The sequence below is a fragment of the Phalacrocorax carbo genome, chromosome 1, assembly GCF_963921805.1.
Source record: "Phalacrocorax carbo chromosome 1, bPhaCar2.1, whole genome shotgun sequence".
NCBI lineage: Eukaryota > Metazoa > Chordata > Aves > Suliformes > Phalacrocoracidae > Phalacrocorax > Phalacrocorax carbo.
This window is the reverse complement of record NC_087513.1, coordinates 41076851-41104350: the sequence shown is the minus strand read 5'-3', so window position 1 is coordinate 41104350 and position 27500 is coordinate 41076851. Positions and strand designations below refer to the sequence as shown.

At 40.1% G+C, this 27500-nt stretch overlaps 1 protein-coding gene across 1 annotated transcript in view; it reads right to left on the bottom strand.

Annotated features, from left to right (window-relative positions):
• Positions 1-27500, bottom strand: part of TRHDE (thyrotropin releasing hormone degrading enzyme) — a 221964-nt gene that overhangs the window by 192876 nt on the left and 1588 nt on the right. The window contains exon 2 of the mRNA XM_064449710.1: positions 22063-22336. Coding sequence (XP_064305780.1) covers positions 22063-22336 — 274 coding nt within the window. The remainder of the gene's footprint in view (positions 1-22062; positions 22337-27500) is intronic.

Genomic DNA, 27500 nt, shown 5'->3' with positions numbered 1-27500 from the left:
ATATTTCACCTATTCTTGGGTAACAAACAGAGTTATGGAAGTACATAACTTTAAAGAAAGTGTTAGCAAGTGACCTATAACATACAGCAGCCATACAGCATGACTGATTTCACCTGGCTAGAGACTGCTCTGTCGCAAGCACATAGATGTTACTTTAGAGTGATTCCATTTGAAATTGTAATCTGCAACTTTTGTAACTGCTGATTTATATTTTGGCACTGTCTAGAGGCTGACAATATGACAACAAGGTTCCCTCTGTGCTCAGCCAATTACATAAATAGGAGCAAGGGTTGACTGTTACTCTCAGATCTTTCTGTCTAAACAGAGACAGGCAAAACACAGGGGAAATGAACTGTTATTATCTCTATTTTATAAATGAAGGATGCAGAAAGATGTGCTTAATATCAATAACAAAACCTGAAAAAGAGCCAGAAATAGAACTTGAATTCCCTCACTGCTCTAAACTGATAAATCATCTTTTCATCATAAATAATCAAATTACTATTCCTAAAACACATTTTCTGGAAGACACCCTCTTCCATTAATTATTTTTTTTTTAATTAAAGTCCTATTTTCAGGTTCCTCAGTCATAACTCGTTTTTCAAAACCCAGACCTAAACTATATCCCAATCTATAGACCAGGATCCCTGAAACTGCTCAATTTCAGAAGACATTCTGAAAACTGCAGTTCTCCCCATGTTCACTCACGTCTAAGAATAACCAACCCACTCCTGTAACAACATATTTTGTTGAGCGGCTGCTGTGCTAAGACTATTTAGTCTTGCTTGAAGGAAAAGGCTATTTTTTTATTCACTTAAAAGATATTACTTTAAGAGATTTCAACAAAGTGGTCCCCTACAAAATAGCTACTAAGTAAAGTGAGCATAAGAATAAAACTGGTAGGAGATAGAGACAGCCTGTACACGCCTATCCAACGAAGATGATTGCAAGGGCACGTTGGTACTTCCATGTTTCACATAAATCTAGCACAACCATAGTGGAAACCATAATCTAACAGAGATACATTTCACCATACTCATCATATGTTTGCAGTCAACCTTGATTGGTTAGTAGGGAAAAGAAAAACAAATAAATCTGTGGTATATAAGGAGACCAGATGACAACATATAGTCCTAAGAAATGCAAATCAGCAGCAGCATGGTTCACCTGTGAGCTCAAATGCACTTACTTAACACATAGCTTACAATAGCAGTGATAAGCAAAAGGGACACATGAAAGTATCTTGTGAACTACGTGTAAACTTAATAGAAAACTGTTTGCAAGGTAAACAGATTAGTACTGTAAGGTGCTGAGTTTTAAAGTACCCTTTAAAACTTTTTGGCATTGAGGAAACTCAGCACTTTGTAGACAAGCCTGCATTGTGCTGGATTTAGCCCGCAATACTTTTTGAAAAATCATAGCCTAGCACTTGAGAGGGAGAAAAATATGCACATGGGAAATTTTGTGCTCTGACTGGAATAAAATCCATAACAAAAATAAAAACAGGTTACATCAATAACAGCAGCAACCATATTAACAGTGAGAGTTCCTTCAGGCTAAAAACTTGTCAGAGTAAAGAGACAAACAATTTGGCCAGTAAAAGCAAAATCCATAAACCATGAAATAGGGAAATCAAATTTTTTGTATGGACACACACTAAAATCCACTAAAAAACTTCATTAAATGCTCTGTTTCTGTCTCTCAACTAATATTTTAAATGTTTTTAAAAAGCCTCCAAATCCACAGAACAATATAAAAAGTAAAACGTAACAGCTAAATGTGCTAATAGTATCCAAACACTTTTGCACAACAAGCCTGACAAAAGCATGGGCAGAATGAGCACTTCAGCCATAGAAGATAAATCGGGGAAGAGGCAGTTAACTATCAGTAACATCTCCAACCCATGGCTGGAAGGATTCCAGCCCCCTTCTGGGCACACCAATCTCAGTGTGAAACATGAGAATTACAAGAGGAAAAGAAAAAATTCCAAAGGCAAATTACAATTATATACAGAGAAAGCAAAATAGAAGGGCTGAATCAATTAGAACATTATTGCTATCTCAGGCCTCCCATCTGAGAAAGATCAAGGCCACAACCAGGGATCAAAGCGATTAACTGCCTGACCAGCAGTCAGCAGAGACACAGATGAGAAGTGGCACATCATATATACACAAAGAATCCAAACTGGCAAACAGAGGCTTTTTGCACCTTAAGACAGAAGAAGCTGCAAAATTCAAGTTCTCTGACATATACAAACTTAGACAAATGTGATAAGACTCTGAGGCATGCTGGTTTTAATCTACAGAATACATTAATATAACAACATGTGAATCATTTAAATTAAAATAAAATACTATAAAATCTTTAACTGCAGGGTTATTAATCAAATCATTTCCAATGTATTAAATGCTCAGATGTTTATGATTATGAAAGATTATTTTTCCACATTTTATCATTCAAATTACATTCCTCATCTTAAAACCTCTGCTACTCAGGACGTATTTCCCATTAGGAAGATGGAGTTAAATCAGCGATGTCCTCTGCATGCCTATGGAAAAGGCCGATTTGCTAACACTTTCTGACCAGCCACAGCTCAAACACCACATCTGATTTATGTCTGGAAAGCTAGCCAGTCAGCTAATCAGCCGAGATTTAACTAGGTCTGGATCACTATCACACAGGTTTCCCAAAATAAAGCAATTTGATGAGAGCAGATCTCTTATTCGTACAGATGTGCTGGTTAGCATTAGGTTAACATAGGTTGTTTAGAACAAGACCATGCCTAAGAGAAGAAAAAGGATTAAAACCCTTTCTTATAAAAGAAGTCAGGGCAATTCCTTCCCCAGGAAGCTAACTAGGACGAAATGCAACAACAGGGTCCAACAGATTTTGGGAAGATGGAAAGAAGAGAACTATTTCTGAAACCTGGGCTTTCCAAACTTTTACACGCTGCAGGCATGGCAATCATACTGCAGGCAAAACTGAACTCGCACTAAAGGTTTAAGCCTTAAATAATCAATCGGCCAAATAGGAAGACAGAAGCATTTTTGCCACAATCATTTCTTTAATTCCAAGCACAATAAAACAGCTGCACAGCTATATTCCTTTGCTGATAGTGGAGCAGATCACTGTTGTTTGAACAGTCCTTCCTTCCCTTTTCTTAGGTGATGAAGAAAGCTATTCCCCTGCTTAGCTTCCAGCTGACATCCACGTCACTCTAACAGCTTCATTAGTCTTTCTTTTTAACACTTTCTTAGAGTCTAAGATAACATTCCCTCTCATGAGACATACCCTGACTGCACAGTACAAGGTAAACCTTTAAAATGGCAGGCTTTATTTGCTCTCACCCTATCTGTACTCACAGAACAAACTGTGTCTACAACCACAGGATTTGCACCTCCGGGTATCCAGATTAACAAACATTAAGTACAATTATTAGGGGCAATATCAACAGCGTATGGGCAGCAAGAGCATTTGTGCACTTTAGCAAGCACTGACATGAACAAATGCAAAATCTTTTGGAAGCTTCCATGGGATATAAATTCCCCAAGTTTTTGGTGCTTGACACTGTGTCTGGGAGGGCAGTAGAAGAAAAGAACAAATGGCCTGATCCTGTCCCACTGTTCGTGTACTCTAATTATTTGCAACAAAGTATCAGCAAGAAGTACCAGTCCCTGTGACTTCTGTAAAAGGCAAACTGCCACTAATACCACAGGGATATGGGAAGATTATTAAAAAGAGAAGGGGACTGAAGGAGCTAGGCAGAGAAAGTATAAACTAATATTCAGCTGAGAGTCTTCAGATCAGCGTATGAAAGGAAAGAAACCGCTACCAGAAGCTTCTAAGAAAAACGTTTGCAGAAATATCACTAATATTCTGCTGCCTGTTTCACCAAAAGCTCTCAAGTAGTTTGTTGCTACCACCTCTAAAATATCTACTGTGCTTTTCCCATGAGGGTCTTCAAAGCTGCCGTTTCATATTAGGCAGAGCAAAGGGAAAAAAAATGATGAGGGAACAAGAAAGAAATCCAGGGTAAAGCACCGCTGCTGGATCCCATGCTCACAGTGCTGACTGACTTTCTTAAACTAAAGGCCAAAGCTTAAAATGTTCCCAGGTTCAAGGATCAGGCAGTCTTATTGTCAGCACCCCAAAGGATTAAGCCTGTGAGAGACAGTCAGCCTCCAGCTGCTGTACTTCAGGGACTCACAAACACTACCCAGCCAGCTGCTTGCTCTCAAGTGCCTCTGCACATTAAACTTAAAAATCCAAACAGGCCTTGTGACTTTGACAGCTGCATTCGATCATTGCCCAGCCTTGCTCCTTGTGAGAGAAAAAATAAAAAAGGTTAGTAGTTACAGATTATGTGAAACAATTTTTAGAGTATTTCACCTCTGTTTTTCTTTCTAGCAAAATGAAACAGCCTCATTACAAGCAAAAAAAAACAAAACCCCAAACTAACCAGATCAGTGCAAGCCTGTAGATGGTGAGCTCAGTCTCAGAAAATGGTAAGCTTTTGGAGGAGAGAGCACATGGAGACACGAGCAACCTCAGCAGCAGCCTGGACCCTGCTTGCGAGGAGAGAGCTCCCCTAGGCAGCAGAGCACGGTGCAGAGGAGCTTGCAAACGCACTGGCATCACTGCGTGTTACAATCCAGCATTGCTCAGACACGTGTATGGCACAGGCAGAGCCGTGTCTAAGCTAATAAGCCTTGACTTGCAGCACAGTAAATGACCTGGGACACGATGCTCTGCTAACATTCCTATCCCACTCTCCATTCCAGAGGCAGCTAAATCAGTGCCAATTAAGGGATCACCATGCTGTACTTGTGCTGTACTCCACCGAGGATTACTCATCTCTCCCTAAAAAGAACAGATGTGCTTCATTCATTTTATGCCAACACAGGGATGGGGTCAAAATATGAGCTGTGCGATAGCTGTAAGTCAGCTGAACAGCCATCATTCTCCACATTCTTCTCCATCATTTTCTGCATCCAGACACCATACTACAGACTTTTAAGCAGCAGCAAAGGCCACTCCGTTGGTCTCCTCTGACCCAAGTTTTACTGATGCACTTGCACATTCTGCAAAGCGCACTCACATAAGACCCTGAGAAATTACTCTTCTTTGAATGCTGATTTCTACTTTGTCATTACTGCTGAGATGGCTAAGGGTTTTTCAGAATCTTGAGCAATAGGCGTTCTGAAAGCACTAGGGTACTACTGAATGGAAAAAACACAGTTTAATAGGAGGTGGCCTTTGAGCTCAAAAAAACTGAAGCATCTTCATCACATGCTAGAAAGAGCAGATATTTTGGAATAAACTCCAAATCCTAGGCCACTGAGGGCTGAGGAATTATAGAAATAGATCGAGTTACTAGGTCACTCACATAAGCAAGGCAGTAAGCACAGCAAGGAAAAGATCTGAGCCCTTCACTCCCTTTTGGTTCTGCAGCTTAAAAAGCAAACTGAGCCAAGAAAGCAAACACAAGATTAAGGATTTCTCTACACTAAACGCTGCAGCATTTGAAGACTTGATCTGCGATGCATTTACTCCCACGTTACACAGCATGATCACAACTATACAGTCTCTCTATTTAAATTAGTGGTGTCTCTACCCCTGACCTTAGTGGGTATGTTACCTACCTATCCCTGCTAGTTTCTATACCGGTATCTTCCCTAGCTGTACAACGCACTGCATTCATATGGGTGTATTCAGGGACTTAAAATCTACAACACAATATTGACACAAATATTTAGAAAGTACAGGAATGGATGGAACAATATGACCCTGTGAACAATTCTGTCTCATTTAACTCCCCAGATGAGTTAGCAGCAACCTGAGTTCATTCTGTGGACATAAAAACAAGGCTCCCAACAGGTTTCTACATTGTAATCTAATCTGAAAAGAAAAAAGAGCTCTGGTTCAGAAGTTTCCTGTACATTTGTGCATTCTAGGATTCATTTACAAAAATGAAGAAGCTGGAGGGGAATAAGCCAGAAAACAAGTGTATTTTCAGCTGTACAAGGTGTTTGGAGGCCATTTGTAGTCATTTGTGACCCAATAGCACATTATACTAGTATGAAATGCTATCCAGAACATTGAATTTTAACTGGGAGGGAAAGGATTTCATTACTTCTATTATTATGATTATTATATTATTATATTGCAAATAGGTACTGTGGAGACACAGCATCCATGATTACAGAGTCTGTGATTCCACAGTCAGCTATTCGAAAAGAAAATTCCAGCTTGCAAACAGTTTGCAGATGTTCAAGTCTACATTCATTAAAAATACATTTTCAGATCCAATCGGGACCAAATGCAAGTTTGCAGAAGTCTTTCAAAGTTGTTGTGGATTCCTTTTCGTGTTTTGATTCCAGTATAAGCACATTCTAAAATGAATTACGTTTCCATTGTGCATTTCCCCACAAACAGTGCAGCACTGTGCCAACGCATAATAATTTGAAACATTAATATGATTTGAAAATAACACAGAAAAGGTATTTCTATTATTTCTTTTGACAAAATGAAATGGGTAAGTTCGTTAAAATTGTTTTTTATACTACCTTCAATTACAATGTAACTTGGTCATGTAAACACCACTGCTATAGCCTACAAACCTCTCTGGTAACTGCTTTCACCAGCCAAGGGTTCAGCTGCCTGCACGCCGAGGTCTAACTCTGGTACTGCCTAGCTGTGTAACTACAGAAGAAGAGCTATGAGAAAATCTGGAGGCAGACTGAAACATGAAAGTTACAGAGGTTAAGATTACCAAGACAACATTGTCACTAGCTCAGGGATTCAAGAAGGAAAAAACAACGCAAAGGTATAAAACCATAAAGAGAGCTTAGCTGGCTGCATTGGGAATCATCACCTCCAGTCATTGCCATCATCAGTGTCACCAGAGCTGGTGGAAGATGGCAGCTCAGCAACACTGGGGGTCTACTGAAAGGAGCCACGCAGAACAATCCTTCCCCTCCAGCCAATGCTTGCCAGGCCAGCAAAGACTGTGAGCAATGGTGAGCACACTAACACTGAGCCTAGTAGCTCATCAACTCCTACCTATCTTTTGTGTGCGTTATCAAACAAATAATTGTTTTACACTTTTAAGGTAAGTGTATCCTGCTTGCAGAGTCTTTTCATACCCGGCCCAAACAAACTGAAGAGGCCTTATCTTAGCAACAACAAAATTCCATTACTGGCAAAGCCAATAACTGAACAGACACTAAACATGTAAGTCACACTCATTCTTATGACTTTACAGAATCAGGACATCTATTTCCCCTGCAATCAACTAATAACAAAGCCATTTATCTTTATATGAATTCAAGAACAAAATACAAAAGGCATGTATTTTACTTAAAACACTGTCTGGGGTTAGCCATACTGGGCAATTGTGCATTGCCAAGCACTGATTTGATTTTCATTATACTGCACTGACGGCAAAGTCATTTATCTTTTTTCAGCTCCAGTCTCCTTTTATCTTTTTCTTATGCTTCTGTATTTTTCCTCTGTCCTGCAGTGTGGCTGAATGCTGATGAGCAGAAAGTGGTACAAAGCCATAGGCAGTCTCTTTCAGATTAAAAGTTCAGGTATGGAAGATCCAACTTTTTTTCCATTTTAGAGTCCCCAAAGAAGCTGTATATTTGGTATTGTCCAGCTATATAAAGATCAGTTAAAGAGCTCACTAGCTGTCCTTCTCTAGAACAGACAGACTTTCAAACAATGACATGATGTTTCTTTCATGGTTCTAATGTGCTTTCTGTTAAGAAGAGAAATTATCTTCCTGTCACTGCAGCCTTGGATGTTTTCATAAAAATGAAGCGACAAATGCTAAAACAGTTTTCCACATACCAGAACCACAACTTTTACACTCTTTTTTGCATCCAACTTGTTACATTTGTAGATTACTACCATTCCATAAAAATCAGAAAAACTGGTAATATTAAGAAGAAAAAAAATCTTCCCAGTGTTCTAGTATTTAGCCTTTAAGCATGTTAGCATCTCACCAGGGATGTGCAAACAACTGACTTTTTCAGTTCACCAGCTGAACTTGCCAATCTTTGTTAGTATTGAATCAAGTTTGCCTTAACACTGTTTCCAACCAAAACAAGACCAAAGTATTTAATGTCATGACAGACAATACAGTCCTCTCGAAATAAAGCAGAATGTTTAATTTCCTAAGATTTGTTCAAAAAACAAATGTATCAGAATTATAGTCAAAACACTACAGCTTACGGTTAAAGCGATGCTTCACAAAGGAGCCACCTCAGGTGTCTTTCAGGTCCTAAAGGTCTCTATGATGTACATGTCTGCATACAAGATGGTATCTGTACCTCCACTGTCAGTCAATGGAGGTCTGTTCAACAGAGTTAATAGAACGTAAAGAGTGATTCAGAATATTCCAGTACAAATACACCTACGTCAGGTCAGCTTACACTGACTAAAATACACTCAAAGGGTTGAAGGTGCTGGTCAACTTCAGCACAGCAATCACAACTGTTAATGTTACTAGACTTCTCAGACAGCAGTGAGCTGAACCATAATTACCTATGACTTCTAGCAACAACCTTTATGTTCTCTTTTCACCTGTTTAGGTATATATTATCTCACTGTCAGAATCTTTTTCAGCAAGACTTCTCAGTAAAATTCCATCGAAGTTTTCTGCCACAAAACAGAGCATGCAACCACCACGTCCTTGCTAGCTGTTGGCTCTTCTGCCACACCAGCAGAGACAAGCAGCAAGGAACGTATCCAGGACTGACATGGACATATAGGCAAGAAAGTGTGCAGTCTGTACAGAATTATTCAGAATAGTCATATGTACAAAATGCTGCATGTGAATCTCATGATACCAAGTGGCTGACTGGTAAAGTGGCAGATGAAATTCAACATTGGTAAGTGCAAAGAAATGCAAATAGGAAAAAATAACCATAACTATTCATACACAGTAACAGAGTCTAAACTAGCTATAGCTCAGGGAAGAATCCTTGGAGTCACTATGGACAGCTCTCTGAAAATGTCAGCTCAGTGCTCAGCAGATATTCAATAGGCAAACACAATGTTACAACTGATTAAGGAAAGAATAAAAAACCAAAACATTATTATGCCACAGAACGAACTCAAGCATATAAACTTTGAGCACTGCAGGCAGCTGTGGCACCACCCCTCTCTTTCACTCGGCGTTTCAAAACAGGCACTGTAGAACTTAAAAGGCACAGAGAAAGGTGATAAGAATAAGAAGAGATGGGAAGTGAATCCCATACAAGGAGAGATTAAGTACTTTTGAGTTCTGAAAAAGGACAGCTAAGCCAGCTAGAAAACCAGGACTGGTACAAGAAGCGAATGAAGAACAACCAGTCACTGATTGTCACAGCAAAAGAAGCAGGCAGCCAATGAAAATGTGGAATAAATGCATTTAAGTAAATGAGGCACGTAAGTAAAACACAGATCTTGTTGCCACCAATTGTCCCGGAGAGCAAAGCGCAACAGCTTCCAAAATAAGATAACATATATTCACCAAGAGCAGGCCCTTCAGCAGCTATTAAACCAGTGGCCCATGTATAACTCCAGGTCAGGGTCACTAATAGCTGGAATCTAGAAGTAATACTCCAATGATCGTCATCTCTAAACTGGTCTCCATGTAGGATATAATAAAATATTTTCCTCTGTGGTGGTTCTTAGAATAAGCATAGGTTTTCTTTAAAAGACTGAAAAAAAATATTTCAGTGTAATCTAACATATGACTTGAAGGCCAGCTCTGGCTGCAAGTCCCTTCACAGTCCCTCTTCCTAGTGGATAATACAGGTTTTTTCCCCCCCATCTAGAGTGCCCAACACAGTCAGACTCCAGGAAACAGTTGATAATGGGTTCTTAATAATCAGGAAGATGAGGTACAGATAGAGAAACGGTAAAAACATCTCATGGCTCTGAAGGCTCTCACTTGTAATTTGTACATACTGAGCACCTGGCATTAACTTCTTCACCTGAGTAATACTGAGGGCAGCTTAGATGTGAGAGAGTGACACCTCCACCACTCAGAGTGGCAAAACACTTTCACAGACAGTTTTATATTGTTCTTACTCCACAGTTATGATGGCATATCACTAAAAAGGACAGTCACGCATTTCTTCCTCGTCTCAAGTTAGATCCATGGACTATCCACACATTGGGTGAGATCATTCAGTCAAAAGGTTAGTTTCCCTTTGATTACTGCAGTGAACAGGCTCACTGTTTAGCCACAGATCACTAAATCTGACAGAAATGATATAGCAAAAATGATATAGCAGGCAAGGGTAGGGGAAACAACTCTGCTCAGTAGCAGCTCTCAGCTACGCTGTGTAACATACAATGCTAAACTGCAACCTACGGTTCAGCAACATTATTTGAACTTGGTCTGCTGAATGAAAAACACAGGAGTCCTTAGACCTGAAAGAAAGCAAGTTTGAAGTGACTAGATGTCACAAAGCAGTCACTGAAGATGAAAGAAAAGGATATAAAAATCTCTGGTTAAGGGACGGTAGGTAGGGGGGAGCTTGTCCAAGGTCAGGTGACAGAGCTCAATAAATATGGAAAAGCACTTCAACTTGTAAAGGTTTAGTGTAACTGTTACAGTAGTTCAGCTTCATGAAAACACCCCAGCATCACTAAACCTCCTCTGCATTTGAGAGGAAGCATCTTTCAGAACAGATAGATTCTGCAGGGAAATCAGTTTTGTTCTTTTCTGGACTTCCTGATGTAGGTACTGCAAGGTATCATTACTGGTGAGTTCAATTAGGGAACAGACTGTATAATTAAATGTATTTAAATACTTTAAATGCTGCTAAAGCACATACGTACGTACAAAACACTACTCAGGATATTTCTGCTTACCCATCAACCCCGGAATAACAGAACTATGAAACCAGGCAACTCTACACTACCAGCTGCACTATGATTCACTGATCCTTTTCATCCTCACAATACTTCATGGTAGTATAATCATTCCTAGTCATGTGTGACTCATCAAAGTATTTTGTAGTAAAGACAAATGTTATTATATGCCCTATTGTAACCATGCAAATTACAAATCCTCATTTCCATACCTAAATGATACTTTCGCTGAACTTTTTCTGCTGCTCAAGCAGCTCTCACATACAAGCTAGTTGGCATTTAAAAGCTGTTTCACAGCAAGGAGTCACAAGTTTTCTGAGAGGTGGCTATCTTCAACACCTTTCACTTTCTCAAGCCTCCTCATGCTTTCCACATCATAGTTTTGAAAGGGTTTGCACTAGGTTCTTAACTCCAAGATAGCACCATATCTCCTCCTTATGCCTCACATGTTTCTTATGGCCAGATGTTAATGTAACTTTACTCAGCAGAAAAATTTTATATAATACTTCCCACAGCAACTCTGAATGACCAGCCAAGTGATACAGAGACACAGGAAAAGTTTCAAACTTTCCTTTTCTACACCAAGATATCATACTCTCAGCAAAGTCACCTTTCGATTATCTCGGGACTTACTAACTTTAATATACTCATTGCTATCCCTGCCCACAACAGATGCAATATTTTTAAGTACCTTAATAGCCTCCCCTATTTCTTAAATCCTCTGCGTATTAAAACCTTTTTTAAAGTGATCATCAGGGTCAATGGGCAACTGCAATTTAATTTTAGAACTGCTCATATTAACTGCTTAAATTTCCAGTTCAGACCAAGTGAGCTTGGCTCAAGAATAAACATTAAATAGCTCCAAGGAAAGTAAAGTATAACATTGTGGGTTTTTTTTTTTTTAAACCAACCACAAAAAGGGAACACCACTCTGCATGTATGGGTAAAACAGCAGATCACAATAAAGCATACTAAGAATCACAGCCTCAAGGAGAATCCTAACCAAACCTCAAACTGAAGAAGGTCTCAGGTTCCACAAGAAAACCCTGCTACGTACTCCTCCAAAAGAAACAAAGGGAATAGAGAACAAATAATATACACTCCTTTCTCAATAGGAACTAGAATAGCAAGAGTTTTTACATTCAAGCACAAAGGCAAGCATACGCTTTATATGCATCACAGATGCATACTCTCTGTGCAAGTAGATGGACAAATATTTGCATGACTACACCTTGAGCATGGGATGATAGGAGGCTTCCAAATAAGGGCAGAATACTACTACTACCTGTGCTTGTGCTTATCCCAGCAAGCTGACATAGTAAAAGTACTGTGGACTGAAATGTAACATACTCCCTGTGATCACTCTGTTCTCTTACTCTAGAACTGCATATTTAATACATTTTAAACATATGGAGATGCTAAGGAATAAAAAACAAAGGCTAATGAAAAGAAGAAAGCCAAGTCTGGGCATCACCCCCTTTCCATCACTTGAATCCAGTTAGCAGAACTTCAGTAAGATGAGGAGAATTATTTGTTTTGTCTGCAGGGGGGAAAAAGCTTATGTCTTCTCTGACACAGCAGTAACCAAAAATGTAAGTATTTATTTTATGAATGCATATGCATTCATGTATATGACTTCAAATGAAGCAGTACATGCTATCACTCAGTGATATTCCCACATACAGACATGGGCTTCTGTCTGAGTTACTCAGGCCAGACAAAGAAACTATCAATCTTTCTCACCAAGTATAAATTAGCCTCCCCGCCCCCATGGTATTTAAAGGGTAACAATGAACTTACTCCAAAACAACATTATCAAGTTTTAAACATACAGGAACACTTTTCAGTAACACAAAACAAAGCATGGTGTACTGCTGTTCAACCGTGGACTGTGATTTAATTAGCCAGAGGATTGGAGAACTACAAGAAACGCGTTTGTGGTATGCGAATGATTCAGTAGGTATACTTCTTTCTTTGAAATTAATCCACAGGAATCCACTTCCCTTTTTCCTCCTCCACCTTTTATTCCCTTCTTTTATCTTTATTAACTAAGGTACTGCTTGCGGTCCTGAGGATACAAACTCTTAACTGCGGTTCCAAGGTTCTGTGACCAAACTATTCACTGCTCTTGGGAAAGGGAGGGTGAGAGGGAAGAAAGTGTGAGTACACCCAGAGGTGCCCTCAGTGAATGCTAATAACCACCTTTTGCTTCTTGTCCCTTCCCCCACTGTAGTCATTTCAAATAAATAAAGTATTAGTTGTCTTGTTCTGTGCCACGCTGCCACACAGCTCCACTGCATGCTGTGAAACAAAACACATTGCTAAATAGTTTTCAGGATAATCCACTGTGGGATAACTTTTTTTTTTAATACACTTTAGGTCATTTACCCTTCAAAGAGAAACATAATCTGCTTTCAAATGATGCTGTTCCAAATAAGAAGATAACAGGCTCAGTTCTCATCTCTGGCTGCTCTTGCTATGTCTCAACAGCACACAGCAGCCAGAAAGCTGCCAGACAGGAGCAGTGCAGGATCTCCCAGGGGTACCATTCAGTGGAACCAGGCCAACATGGCTGGTTTTCTGCCACCTGTCCCTACCCCACTGCATCAGAGGGGTGCCAGGGGATGCGGCCACATGTGGGGCTTGAGAAGTTGGGCAGCCACAGCAGCTGATACGATGGAATAAACTCAAGAATGAAACCACCATCTGCAAGGCAGTCAAGAGACACCCTGGCTATTCCCAGAGCTGCAGAGTTTGCCCTGTGCAAATGACACCCTTGGAGAGTAGCAGGGAAGAACATGTGAAGCCACTCTGTGCCAGGCTGGACCCTGGAAAAGCACATTTATTCTCTGAAGCTGTGCCGTTCTGGCATCTGATAAAAAATTCTTCAGAAAACGTATGTGAAGTGTGCAGGCACCCCACCGGAAGAATGAGTCTTGTTAATTCTACAGACATCTTCATAGAAAAAAAACAAACAAACAGATTAAGTCCTTTACTAGTACAAATGGGGGTAACCTCACAAACCATAGAGACTTTCCCCTACTCCAGGCAGCAAAAAATACTGTGACAAAGGCAAAATAAGATGGCATTTGTGCAGATTTTCCAACACACACACAAAAAAAAAAAAGAGGTAAAGGCAAGCCTAAAAGGTGAGTGCTACAGACATTTGACTGTCAGAAAAGGCGGGGTTGGACTGACAACAGTTATGAATCTCTGAAATGAGTGGTTACTTTCCCACCACTGGTCATAAAAACTGGGAACAAATAGGCTAAATTTCTTGTTCTGTATGAAAAATATGATTAAAACTTACCTAAACCCTGGAAGACAGACTGGTCTATAAATAAATAAAAGTATGCATCACTCTCCTCCCTCACGAACACTGCATCTGTCACTCAACTAGATGTCAACTAAGCCACTTGCCTCAGTAATCCATTTTCAATGCACAGAGTGCAGTTACTACCGTAGGTATATAGGATAACAGTGTTTGACTGACAGATGTTCAGGCTGGTGCAGCAATGTGTTCACCTTTACGTTTTCCTGGGGTGAGATACCTCCTACAGATTATTTGGCACTTCATTGTTACTTCTATAGCAGGAGCACGACTCTTACGGAAACATGTTAATAGACTCTTGCTACTTCCTTGGATGTCAGAAAGCAGAATTCATGTTGATGCCAAGGACAGAGACCTTAACGAATAAGTTAATGAAGTCAAATATGACAGCAGAATGTAAGAGGCATAAGGAGACATGAAAGAATGTAGTACAGAAAGCAGAGCACAGCTCGAGCGTTCAGCCTTCACTATGAGTTATATTGTCACAGTACAAACTACTAAGCATATGCTCATTAGTACATTAAAAGAAAAGGAAGTAGAGTCTTTCCTCCTCCGTCTCCCTCCTTCCTATGCTTGTAATGTAGGGAATGGAAGGAACTGCAGGGACTTCACACTACTCTCCTCTGAGCAAACGGGAGGGAAAGAGTGGAAAGTACTAAGAGTCCCAGACTTGTCTTCCCTTTCATTAGCCAGAAGAGATCCCAGATGAAGCAATGATCTTGAAAGTATGGAATTGCAATCAAGACCCTGGCCTCACGCTTGTCAGAACAGCAATCAGAGGCGCTGCCTGCCTCTCTGCTCCCTGTTACTGCAAGCAAGTCAAAAGCCTACAAATTAGCCCAGAACTAAGAATTTACCCTTTACAACAAAGTCTTCTTGCTACTGCATACAAAGTTCAGAACACAACTGCCACCAGATACTATGATCTTCCTAAGCAAAACCAAAACAAAACATTGCTCCCAAACTCAAGTCTTTCAACTCAATAATATTATTTGCAGAGTGCAGCTGAGAGTTTATGTTAATAAAATAAATAATACATGTAAATACTGCATGTACTACAAGTGCTGACAGAGCATTTTTAAAGGAGCAAACACAATACATGTAGTGTTTTCCCAGTGCATTCAACTTGCAAATTCAACCAGAAATCAATAACAATGGATTGCAAGTTTGCAATTCATGTTTTTAACAGATTCCCTGGCATATTCAGTTTAGCATGGATGCTGATCACGTCGGTTTTTGTTTGTTTGTAGCATATTTTGTAGATATAGCATTTAAAAATTAATAAACTAAAAGTCATTTTCAATATGCAAACCTCAAATAGAATGAGTAAACAAATATTGATGCAGTGATTCTGAAAAAGCTACGATTTCTTTGGATTACTAATGTAGCATATTACAGTTTCCCACTTAACTAAAACAACTCACAATAGTAAGCACTAAACTGGGTAAAATGTACTTGTAGAACCAGCCTTTCTGTTGTTACTACAGAGAAACTTTCATACAAACAAAAGAAAGCACAAACACACCTACCTATCCATGTTAATACACGTGTGTGCTTTTCTAGCTCAATATAACTGCACACCTCCCATTACATTCTTTGTAACATGCATTTTAGTTTTAAATGTTTGATGAAAGCTATTTTGGGGGAGGCAAGAATGGGATATTTGTAATAAAAGACCAAAAAAATTAGTGAGTATCACCATATCACTATCAGAGCAGCATTCCAGGACATATAAATATTAAACATTACAAGTCTGCATTACACGAGGCTTCAGAAATATGCCTGGTGCTTCCTGCATTAGCTACTATCTGTTTATCAGATACACATGTGGCCTCCCAGTGGTAAGCGATGGGCTAACAAAAGTTACTTTTCAGGTATAGGTGAGCTTAGAAAGCAGAGCTCAACTCTGGAGCTGGACTAAATTCAGGTCGCAGAGGAAGAAAACTTAATTTTATTTGAGGACTAATTCTACTTTTGATAGCTAAATCATTCTGCTGTAACCAATTTGCTCACCCACAAGGAGTTATCTGGTGTATAATTGCTTCAATACTGATTAATAAATAATAACTGATAGAGAGACTTTGCCAACAGTTAATAACCAGCAGCTGAAGAGAGGGCCTAAGGCAGAGCCTCAGGCCTTTAACCCGGGTAGTCATTAACTGACAGAAAATGCCTGGTCTTGAGGTCATTACTGCTATTACATAAAAATATTAATACATTTTTCAAATACAGAATAATTTTCTAAAAGCTACAGGCTGAACTGCACAATAAGTGCAGAGTTATTTTAGAGACAAGTGATGGGATTGTTTTTTTCTAGTAACTAACGAATGACAGAACCCACTGGGGAAAAAGTTATTCTGAATAGTTGTTCAACCTGATTATTTTTTTTTTAATACTATTAATGAAAGTCAGCTCTTCAGTCTCCTCAGACTGATCACTGCAGTGCAGATGAGGGAATACCCAGCCCAGCTCTCCAGCAACTCAGGGAGGCCTAGAAGCGCTACACTACCTCTAGTCAAGATGACTGTCTCAAAGACAAGTATAAAACCATGGTCCCATGGTGCTGGACGTAAGCTAACATGAGCTGTTGAACACACACTGATTCTGACCCAAGCCTGCTTATGTAACTCTGTTCACTAGCCCTTCCTGGGCAAAAAAGGATTTTTCACTTGTGCAGAATCAGGCCACTATTACTGCACATATTCCATTTCTGAGACCATTATCTTTTTGTGTGATGCCAAGCCACACTGAGTGAGCCCCCCAAATACAAACCTAAGAGAATTTGGTGCCAGAACATTCATGCAGGCTCTCTGCAAGCCAGAGAGCACTATGGAAACAATAGTTAACTTATTCTCCTCTAGCCAGATTATTACAGCTCCTCCTCATTGGCCAGGATAAGACCTGACTGTACTGTAAGGTATTGAATTAAAATTTTTACTAACCAGGAGCTTGTGATCTCTAATTATATCTTCAAGTCGTAGCAAAACAGCAGCAGTGCAATAAAGTTTGGCCTTATTGTGGTATGACTATTCTCGTAAGATCTTTCTTAGCCTCAAGGTCTTTCTCTGTATCATGACAAATTACTTGGCAATGATGACTCTACAGTAATGTTTAATAAAACTAAAAGTAAGATGTACCTGGCTGTACAGCTCTCTTCAAAGTGTAATGTGCATGGATTCAGAGAGCCAGCTGAGGTTCTACCCTGTGCAGTTGACCAAGCTGTGGTCAGGCCCACACACCGCCAGTCCTGCAACATATGCTGCAACCATTTTGGAACAGAAGCAGGAGTAGCAAAAGTGAAACCACACAGAATTCTTCTTTCAGCACTGTCTTCCATCAACTTTCCTCCTCCCACTCTCCACCCCTCAGCCAGATAGCCACTTCCTTTCACTGCAGCTTGCTCCCATCTGCTCTGGCACTGCCTGCACTCGCTCTTCTAACCCCTGCGCCCACAATTCCTCCTAACTCCACTCCGTTCCACACACTTTCCTTTTTTTCTTTTTAGCAGATACTCCCCCTGAAAAAAGCCACTTTAAAGCTGCCAATTAGCATTTTATTTCCACACCTAATCTCCACACCCCATCCACAGCAAAAGAGAATGGTAGACGATGAATCTCCCTGAAACATCTCTTTCCAGCAATGCCTTCATCTCCACTGATATACTCTACTTTTGTCTTTGGGCGCTCACTCCTTCCACTAAGTGAAAAGAGAAAGAATTAGCAGAAAAAAAAAAGGAATTAAAATAACCTATGAGACAGTGAGAAGGCATGCAGGATATAGAGAGTTTCCATGTCCACCTGACAAAGGAATTATGAGAAACAGAGGATTTGGAGAATAGAAGTACAGCTAAACATGAAGTAGAGTAAAAATAAATCCAGACAGAGGGAAAAATGAACAATAGTAGGAAAAGGCCTAGTGGATTAGAAGGACAGATAAAGACAGCAATGAAGGAAAGAGACACAGAGATGATGTGACAGACATTACAAGCCAGCCCGCAATATTTTACTTTTAAGAACTACTGACAAAGAGCATACATAAGAGGTATGATTAGGAAACACAACATATGAGTAGAAGCAAGACAGCATGCGAAGGTAAATGGAGCTTTCTGGATTACTGTACTGCACAAAGATGACAGTACAGAAGTCCCAAGATTTTCACCAACTACAGCAGGCACAGCTGCAGTGGCTCTAGGGCCACACAAAGATCAGCTAAGCCTGCTCATAAGGGCATCCCTCCTCCTTCAGTACAGCACTACCTCAGGCAGCACCCTGGTAGAACTATACTGCTCCCTAGTCTGCAGCAGCATAGGTGACTGCACCACTGTCCTTTTCACAAGAATCAAGTTATTTGAATCATTGGCTGTAATCACAGATTAATCTGAACAACATATTATATATCTGTAATGCATGTATGAAGTCAGCTCTGCTTTTAAGTTACCTGCTCTGGAAGGCATTCTGGTCAGTCCCATATGGACTAAAGAGTTTCATTCACTGATCTGTGCTCTTAGAAAAGCACTGCTTGTTGTAATTCCCCTTTCCAAATTAATTTTAGTGTATGAAATATAGAACATCTTCATGTCTGCAAGAATTATATAGGCTATATCAAAATTATTATTTTGATTGGCTACCTAAGCTTTCCAGAAGTCAGTTTCTATTTATAACTTGATTTGTCTTTGAATCTCACGCTTATGTTAAAATTAATTCTGAGGAAGACTGAACAGCTAATGCTTAACCTTTTTTGAGGAACAAACCTGCTTTTAATTTCACTGTTTCTTTTCTTCCTCAGGGAGTTTATCTACTCTTGACCATAGCAGATTAGTAAGACTAGTCAGCTGGAAGAGAGGTGACATTTTAATCATTAGCATGCTGTCAAAACCTAAAAGGACACTTCCCTGCCCCTTCACACACACACGCACAAATGCTTTGTGAACCAAAACCAGGTTCAAGAATGTGCCAAAACAAAATTTGCACTGATTTGCAAAATTGTTGGCAAAGTTCTGTACAATTGTACTGTCAAGCCTGTGGAGTACACATCTGTACGTCCTACATGCACTGAACCAACAGGCTCAAGCATAACTATCAGGCCCTAGTAGCCACAAATTACTTAAAGTAATAGTTGAATATTCTCTTTGGATTCCTGTTAAACCTGAAGTCTAGATAACAGTTTTGCCAAATACAAGAACAGCAGGAAGTTATCAATTATTGTTTATAAGACATGAGCATGCCTCTGTCTTCAGGATATCAAACACACTCAAGCAGCAAAAGTCAGCAGGATACAAGCTCTGAATAACACTACAAGAAAATGAGTGAAAGAGAGAGTAGGCTTTATCTTTCAAATTGATGGTCCTGAGGCCCATCCCCCACGTTTCATATATTTGCTTACACTGATGTCGGAAGCTGAACACGTCTGTTTCTCTAGTGTTACCTAGTAGAGCATACATCAAAAACTTCCATCTTATTAGATTTAAAGAACCTCAAGTAACCACTGTTTTCTAAAGCTGAAAAATACCAGGCCATTCTTAGCTTAAGACTAAATCCTTCAGCAGATGGAGTACATTACAATGAAAATCATCAGCTCCTACCTGGATAGAAGTCTGTTTTGGTACTGCTTGATAGGGAGTAAAAATGGCTTGATAGCTGACCCTGTTCTACTAGGCCAATGAACACTCCTTTTTAACAGGGAGTGTAGTGATAGGATGAGGGGTAATGGTTTTAATCTGAAAGAGGGTAGATTTAGGTTAGATATAAGGAATAAATTAATTACTGTGAGGGTGGTGAGGCACTGGAACAGGTTGCCCAGAGAAGTTGTGGATGCCCCCTCCCTGGAAGTGTTCAAGGTCAGGCTGGATGGGGCTTTGAGCAACCTGATCTAGTGGAAAGTGTCCCTGCCCATGACAGCAAGGGTAGAACTAGATGGTCTTTAAGGTCCCTTCCAACCCAAAACCATTCTATGATTCTATGACTATTGCAACAGCCAGAGGCAACCAACTCCACATCCCAAAAGCAATCCCTCTCGTACAGATAATTAATCTGTTGGTCGCAACTCTAAGAACCAGGCACCCCCTTCTCCCTCCTTATTTCTCTGCCTTGGCACTTGTGAGATCCTTCTCTAAATTAACTCAGCTCACTGAACTGACAGAGAAACAACCCAGCCAAAAAACGCAAAAGAAAACTAACAAAGCCCAACGCACAAAAAACCCACAAGCCCAAAGGCTTTCAGCCATCACAGATAACCATTGGGACTGCAAGCATGGCCTCAGCAATTCCCACATCCTGACACTCATAGCTTAAAGCACCCCAGAGAACCACTTCCTAGCCATGCTTCCTCCTCCCCTTTTGTGGGGCCAGAAGGTAGCATCATAGTCTGCCGGCCATGGTACGAAAGGGCTGTAACGGAGAGGAGGCCCCCCAGCGTCCTACCCAGCTGTTCCAGTGACAAAACCAAGGCTTATTTCCTAATCACTTCAGTATGGCCTAAATGAGGGATGCCAATGCAGAGAGCTGTCCTGGGTCCACCTTCCATCAGCGCAGCCTTGAATCCATACTAGGACTCTTGCAGTGACACAAAAAGCTGGATCAGAGAACTGATTTCCTTGAAAATTTACCACATTTTCATTTCTTTTTTCAGGTCAGTTTTCAGCCAGATCATACACTGTACAGAGCTGAAGGCTAGCACAAGGACAGCAAAGAATACCTTTGGCTCAGAGAACGTGGGATCAGCTCCCTCCACAGCAGCTCAATGCTTAGGCTAGCTAAAAGTGGTTACGGAGAAGTTTCCTGACCTGATCAGCCATGGAAGGGAAGACTGCAATCCTTCCTCATGCTCCCAGGCTACAGCACAAAGTCATAGAGCACTTACAGAAATATAAGGTAAACACTCCCTTTGCTCAGGCACACAGCTTAAACTTCCATCTAGCCCTCTGCTTCCAGAACTAGTTCCATTTTGTTATTCACGGTAACTAAGAAGGAAGGGTTGCTTTGCATGTTCACCTGAAAAAAATCAAGATGACAGCACTGTGAAATACTCTATTAGGCTGACAGAATTTCTCATGTATGTTTTGGCTTGTTATACAGCTCTGAGCTTGATATTTGTAAACAAAAACAAAACTGACATAAGTAAAGGATTTTCTCTCTTTTTTCATGGCATAACTCCTGGAATCATGCCATATTTGGAAACAACAGCTCCAGAAAGTTAATGTTTCCATCAACCTGGACCTCCACAGGAAGCTGATAGATTGTGAAGTCCTGCTCCTAAGCAAGAGCTCTAAGATATAAATTACTTTATCAGCCTCCTGAGCTAGCACATAGCACACCAAGGGACTTGTCAGTACTGAAGGAAGGAGACTGGAAATGCTGCCTGTTCTACTGCTTTCTTTTAATAAATAGTCCCACAAACACTGGTATTGAAAAGGATACAGGAAAAACAAGAGAAAACTTCCCATGAAAATCAAAGTGAAGTGAAATGGCATATTTAAAAGCTTAAAATGTCATCAGACAACTACATCTTCTAAGCTAACCAGCTACAAAAAGTATCAGACAAACAAAAAATCACAGAATCACAGGTTGGAAGGGACCTCAGGGATCATTTAGTCCAACCTTTCTAGGAAGAGCAGAGTCTAGACAAGATGGCCCAGCACCCTGTCCAGCCGACTCTTGAAAGTGTCCAAAGCGGCCGAGTCAAACGTTAGACAAACCTTCAGAAAAGGTCCCAAACAATACATGCTATCATTAAGTAAACTGGCAAATTTTAGGAATGCTAATCAATAAAATACTTTAAGTACTTGATGTTATGATCCCTTACAAAAAGTGAGGCTTTTCAAAATAACAAAACATATTTGATACAACATCAGAAATACTTACAACTACTCCGCTCTTGGTGACAGTTTCACGGTATGTAAAATTGCACACTGCCCAAGCTAGGTAATACGTGGACATGAGAGGGGTCTGTGAAAAGTGATCTGTAACCCATCCATCTTCTTCAAAAACAGAAGTTTCAACCGGCATGTTGGACAAAGATAAGTAAGTTGCTTGATGCCTGATGCTGATTTTGAAAGTGGCCTTGTAGATGGGCTCATCAAAACAAGGAAAGGCTTTTCTGGCATGAGTAGGAGAAAACTGCGTAACACCAAGAAACCTAGAAAAGAAGCAAACAAAAAAACCAAAGCAATTACTAACTGTGCACAGTACTTGATTCGTGGATGTACCAAATAAGACACTGTTTGACTATTGCAGTTCAAGGGGCAGGGGAAAACAAACTGTACAAAGTATACAGTGTTTGAACACTCCTTTATCACTTTCTTACTACCTGTACTGCAATGCAACTGACATAAGGTAATGGTCTACAGATTTCCTAGAAATTTGCAGGCACCACACTGATGTTAAATAATAATCCCTTGCCTTGTATCAAACTTCGGGTTCTAGCAGTTTTGCTCATTAATGTGTGAAAAAAAAGTTAGCCAGTAGTGGTTATACGATGTAAAACAAGCACAGTCCTCAGTTCAAACCAGGATTTAACAGCCTTCAGGGAGTTCACTCTGCCCTGAGACACCCACAGGGCACTTTGCCTTTCTCTGAGCCTGAGAACTTACAGTCACATAGTGCACTCAAGAGGGTCATTGTTTTCCACTGCTGATCACTTCTGTGCTGGTTGCGCGTAGGTCTGAGACACACCACTATACAGCACTGCTGGGACTGTGCAAGTCCAAAACACAAAAATTCTGTGAGCTTTGTAGAATTACAAATATAAGCAAATGATTAAACAAGCAGAGAGTAGTTCAGCATTCTTCTACATGTGTTTTTCTTTTCTGGTGTATTTTATAGAGAACAAATCGATGTTCTCAGTTAATGGGTCAAATTATGAAAAGACCCATGAAGGAGGAAAAGACTTTTATTATGCCACTGTAGAGACTTGGAAGGCTTCAGTTTAGTTCTTTGGAACTAAAGATATTTTAATCCAGATAGAGAATACAAACCTTTCCGAGTAGAGACTTACATTTACACATTTGAAGAAAACCCACGTGCAACGATCTCTTTGCAGAAACAAGAAGCTACACTTAGAAGGCTGAATTATGGGGTTCAATAAGAATATTTTCTAGAGACATGCAGGATGACAAAATGACTACAAGCCAACTACGTAACTAACAGCGGCACATATATAGGCTTCTTAAGTGCTATTGATTCACCTCTCACTTTCCGAGGATCCATCAATGGAAATAACCATGCAACTTTAGATACAAGGTAAACATTTATCAGAATTTGAGAGGTTGACTAATCATCTGTTATTCCTCTGAGGGAAGAGGATGAGTGGATAGATTTGATATAATGAAAATGGTGGCACCTATTATTAATCAGTCTGTAAGCATTATTCTGCAATATAATACTCCCTAACACTGAGGGAGAAAAAAATAGGTAGCCCATAAGGAAAAAAAAGTATCTAACTTTTTCTAAAACTTCTTGTGTTTTATGAATATTTTGGAGCATTATTTTACAATAAACAATGAAGAAATAAACTTCTTGAAATGTTAAACTTATCTTACTACAGCACATCCATGCTTGATAGAACTAGGTAAATGTTTTCTGGTGAAATTACCACCTGTTTTTTAAAAACTTGGAAAAATTTGCCACCACTTAAGCAGCTACCATTGGTCTTCTGCCTAAAATAAAAAGCCTTATTTGGTTAGTAATTACTGAAGGATTTCATCATATCGCATTTTTCTTGTCTTCTTATAAAATACGGATTACTAAAATCATAAGTCTGCATAAAGTTGCTAAATATAAGGTAAAACATTTGTGACAGGTATTCCAGTGTTAATCCAACCAAACACCATATTATCAGTGGATCTGCACTAGTGCAAAGCCAAATCAGCCCATTAAATGAAGCAAAGCAACTTAATTTATATGCAAAGTATTTCAAGTGGACCTGATTCTGCATTCTAGGCACACTCTAAACAGCTATAGACATCAACAGAAGCCTCCAGTGAGCATGGAAAACTGTACCAGCCTGTTTATTAATACAGCAAGAATGATGAACTTTCCTCTGCAATGAACAATTTTAATGAGCTCAGACACACATGTAAATGCATGCTTAGGGAATACTGTATATATTCTGACACTCTCTAAATAAGGAAGCCCCCCCTGACTTCCTGGAGTCCTATCAGTAGTCTTTTAATATTTGTTATGTGTAAGGCCATTGAAACAATCTCTTCACCAGACAGATAAAACCTGGTAAACTCTGTATCTTCCGTATCCTCACAGATAGATAGATATATTCACATACACTCAATGGGGCAAACACTGGGTATTCAATATTTCACACTAAAAATACATCAACTACCACCAACAGCGATAGTTATAACCTGTGCGTAACTATCAAAAATCCATTTGCTTTTTGTTCCATAATGCAAAACAAAGTTAAAAACTGCTTCCCAAAGACTAAACCCCTACACACATTAACAAAAAAAAAAAAAAAAAATTGCCTGTGTTTATCTATTTCTTTTTGTGTTAGGAGGAAAAAAGAGGCAAAACTTTTATAGCATGCCAAAAGTGAAGGCCAGGCTAAGTATTTCATCCATCTCGCTCCACATCTCTCTGGGCACTGACATTTTCATCTCCAGTTCCCCAAAATATCCCCATAAAAAGTTGCACTTCTGGGAATGACAGCCTTGCAGCATGTCTTTTCAGCATACCCACGGCAGTAATTTGCAGGTGTTTTAATTCCACCTTATCTATTAAAGGAAGACGTGTTTCCTCAACAACCTATCTATTTTGACATCTTAGTTGTTATAAGATGGAAGAATATGTCTGTTTGTTTTGTCTGCGTGATGTAAGAAATTTTTGTTCCTTTTCATTTATGCCAAAGTTTGATGTTCATTTAAATTATGTGTGCATACTCTTACGGTACTCTACAGTAGCTCTGTATCAAATGTCTGTTGATTACTGCCAGTAAATTCTGGCACATAATGCAAAGCAAATTTGTAGCATATCACTTGCATTGCACATTTCAATTAAAGTAGCAAGGTTTTCAGTAAGAAAATAAATACTTTTATGTTGCTATCAACATTTCAGGCCGATTTATGACTTTCGCCTGTGAAGACCACCGAAGATAAACTAACTTTACGAAAAAAAAATTTTAAAGTAAAAGCATTACTTTGTTTGTGAAGCCTCATAGTAAGCCAGAGTTATTCACTCCTCAGGTACAACAAAAGTGAAAAATGATGGTTTAGACCCTTTTGCAGCAATTGCTACTCCAACAAAATCGCTGTCTTTTAATCAAATATAAAGATGTCAAAAAGCTAAAGTCCTGCTGGAACATCAAGGTCTCTCAGAGCATGAGAGAAGCCTATCTATCATATAGAAGCTGTCCATGTTTAAGGACTACAAATGGTTATATGTATTATATTAAAAATGGGTTATTAATCAAAATGCAAATTGCTACACTGCAAGAGCACGCTCTGAACAAAGAAGTTCCCTGGTTTAAAGTGTGTATTATTTACTTCATACTACAGTGAGTCGTGAAGCCTCTGACAGTTGAAAAGGAAAAACAGTACTTCTATTAAAACACCTGAAACTATAACCGCGCACTGATTAGTTTTAAAAACAGCATTTTACTGTAAGAGATACAAATGAGCTGGTATAAGGAAAGAATGCCACTGATTTTAACATAACAACGCTACCTTACACAAGGTAAGGACCTCGCCCAATGTGACTATACTCAAGTGTATTAAAAACAAAGCAACTTGTAACTGAAAAGTTACACAGAGAACACTGGGAAACCCATTTTACCATCGCCTTTCACTCCATGCCTTAAGCTAGCTTGATGATTCGAGACGTGAATAGTCCTTTTTTTATTGTTGGTTTTTTGTTGGGTTTTTTTTTTAAATCATAACTGGGGCATTGGTATTGAAGTGTAATACAGTAACTCTGGAGAAATGTCACTGCAACACCTATTTGACAGTTCAATTATTCCTATACAAAGTCTAAATACACAAGAATAACAACTGCTTAAATGGTTTCTTTGGTTTGTAAAGTGAATTATACCCCCTGCTGTCAGCTGCATTCTGTCTTCTGATTTGCCCATTTTCATACAGGTCTGCACAAACTGCCTATTACCCCAGTCATTCACTCCTCAGTGATAAAAGGCATTTTATCTGCATCTTTTCCTACAACCCTGCTTTTCCAAATTTCCATTTTATTTCATTGCAATGACAAATCACACAAACTTCATTTCAATCCTGCTTGCAGTTCTAATATCGGGCTGTTTAAAATTGTCAATAATCACAGTAACAAAAACATGTTTTAATATGAGGGCTTTTGATTTAATTGAGTTGGTGAGTGCTCTTTTTCTCCTCGACTTTTTTTTTTTTTTTAAACACAATTCTGCCAACTATACACTCTTTGCATCGCAGTACAAACCCAGTAAGACTTAGGAAGAGATAACCTGTCACTGCATGGATGTTTCAAGAAAGGACAGCTTAAAAAGAGACTAATTTTAAAGTGATGGACAATGAAGCCCATCCCATCTTTCTTTTCTATTACAAAGTCTGACTGTGGTTATAAAACTACTTTAAAAAAAAAAAAAAGCGCGCCTCTAACTGTCTGAATGTGGCCTTCACAGCGACCCTGTGTACCCTAACAAGGGCCTCGACAGGGACTAAGGGCTACAATAACAAGAGTAAATGCAAATCAAGATCAAACCTTGTTCTGCGTGTAAACAGCGCGCACTGACCCGGTTTGCTCTGTCACCGGGCGTACATCTGCTGTGACTCGGTTGCAGCAGGTGGCGAAATGCATTCACGTTAAGTGAAATCACATCCCACCGCCTTTTTCTTCAAATAAAAACATTAAAAAAAAAAAAAACCAAACAGCAGAGAAGCTCTGCTCCCCTACACGCTGCTGTTTGTCACCCGGCCAGGCCCTGTCACACGAGGGCACGCGGTGGCCGGGCACAGCAGGGTTCACGGCACGGACCCGGGGCCTCCGTCCCGGGACTGCCCGGGCAGGGACAGGGCGGGCGGTGCGCTTTACTCCTGCCACCCTTGGAAGTTCGCTCCTTACCGCCTCCCGTCTCCAGGGGCCTCTCCTCCCCGCCGCACCCCCACCCGGGCGGGGCGCTCCGCTCACCTGGCCGCGGCCCCGGCCGCCCTCCCGACACCGGCCGGCGGGGCGGAGCGGAGCGGCAAGCGCTCGCGGCCGCCCCGAGCCCCCGCAGCTCCGCCTCCCCAGCGCCAGCCCTCAGGAGCGGCCCGGCGGCGGAGGGGACCCCCGGCGACACCGGCGGCGGCTGGAGGCCAGGCCCGGAC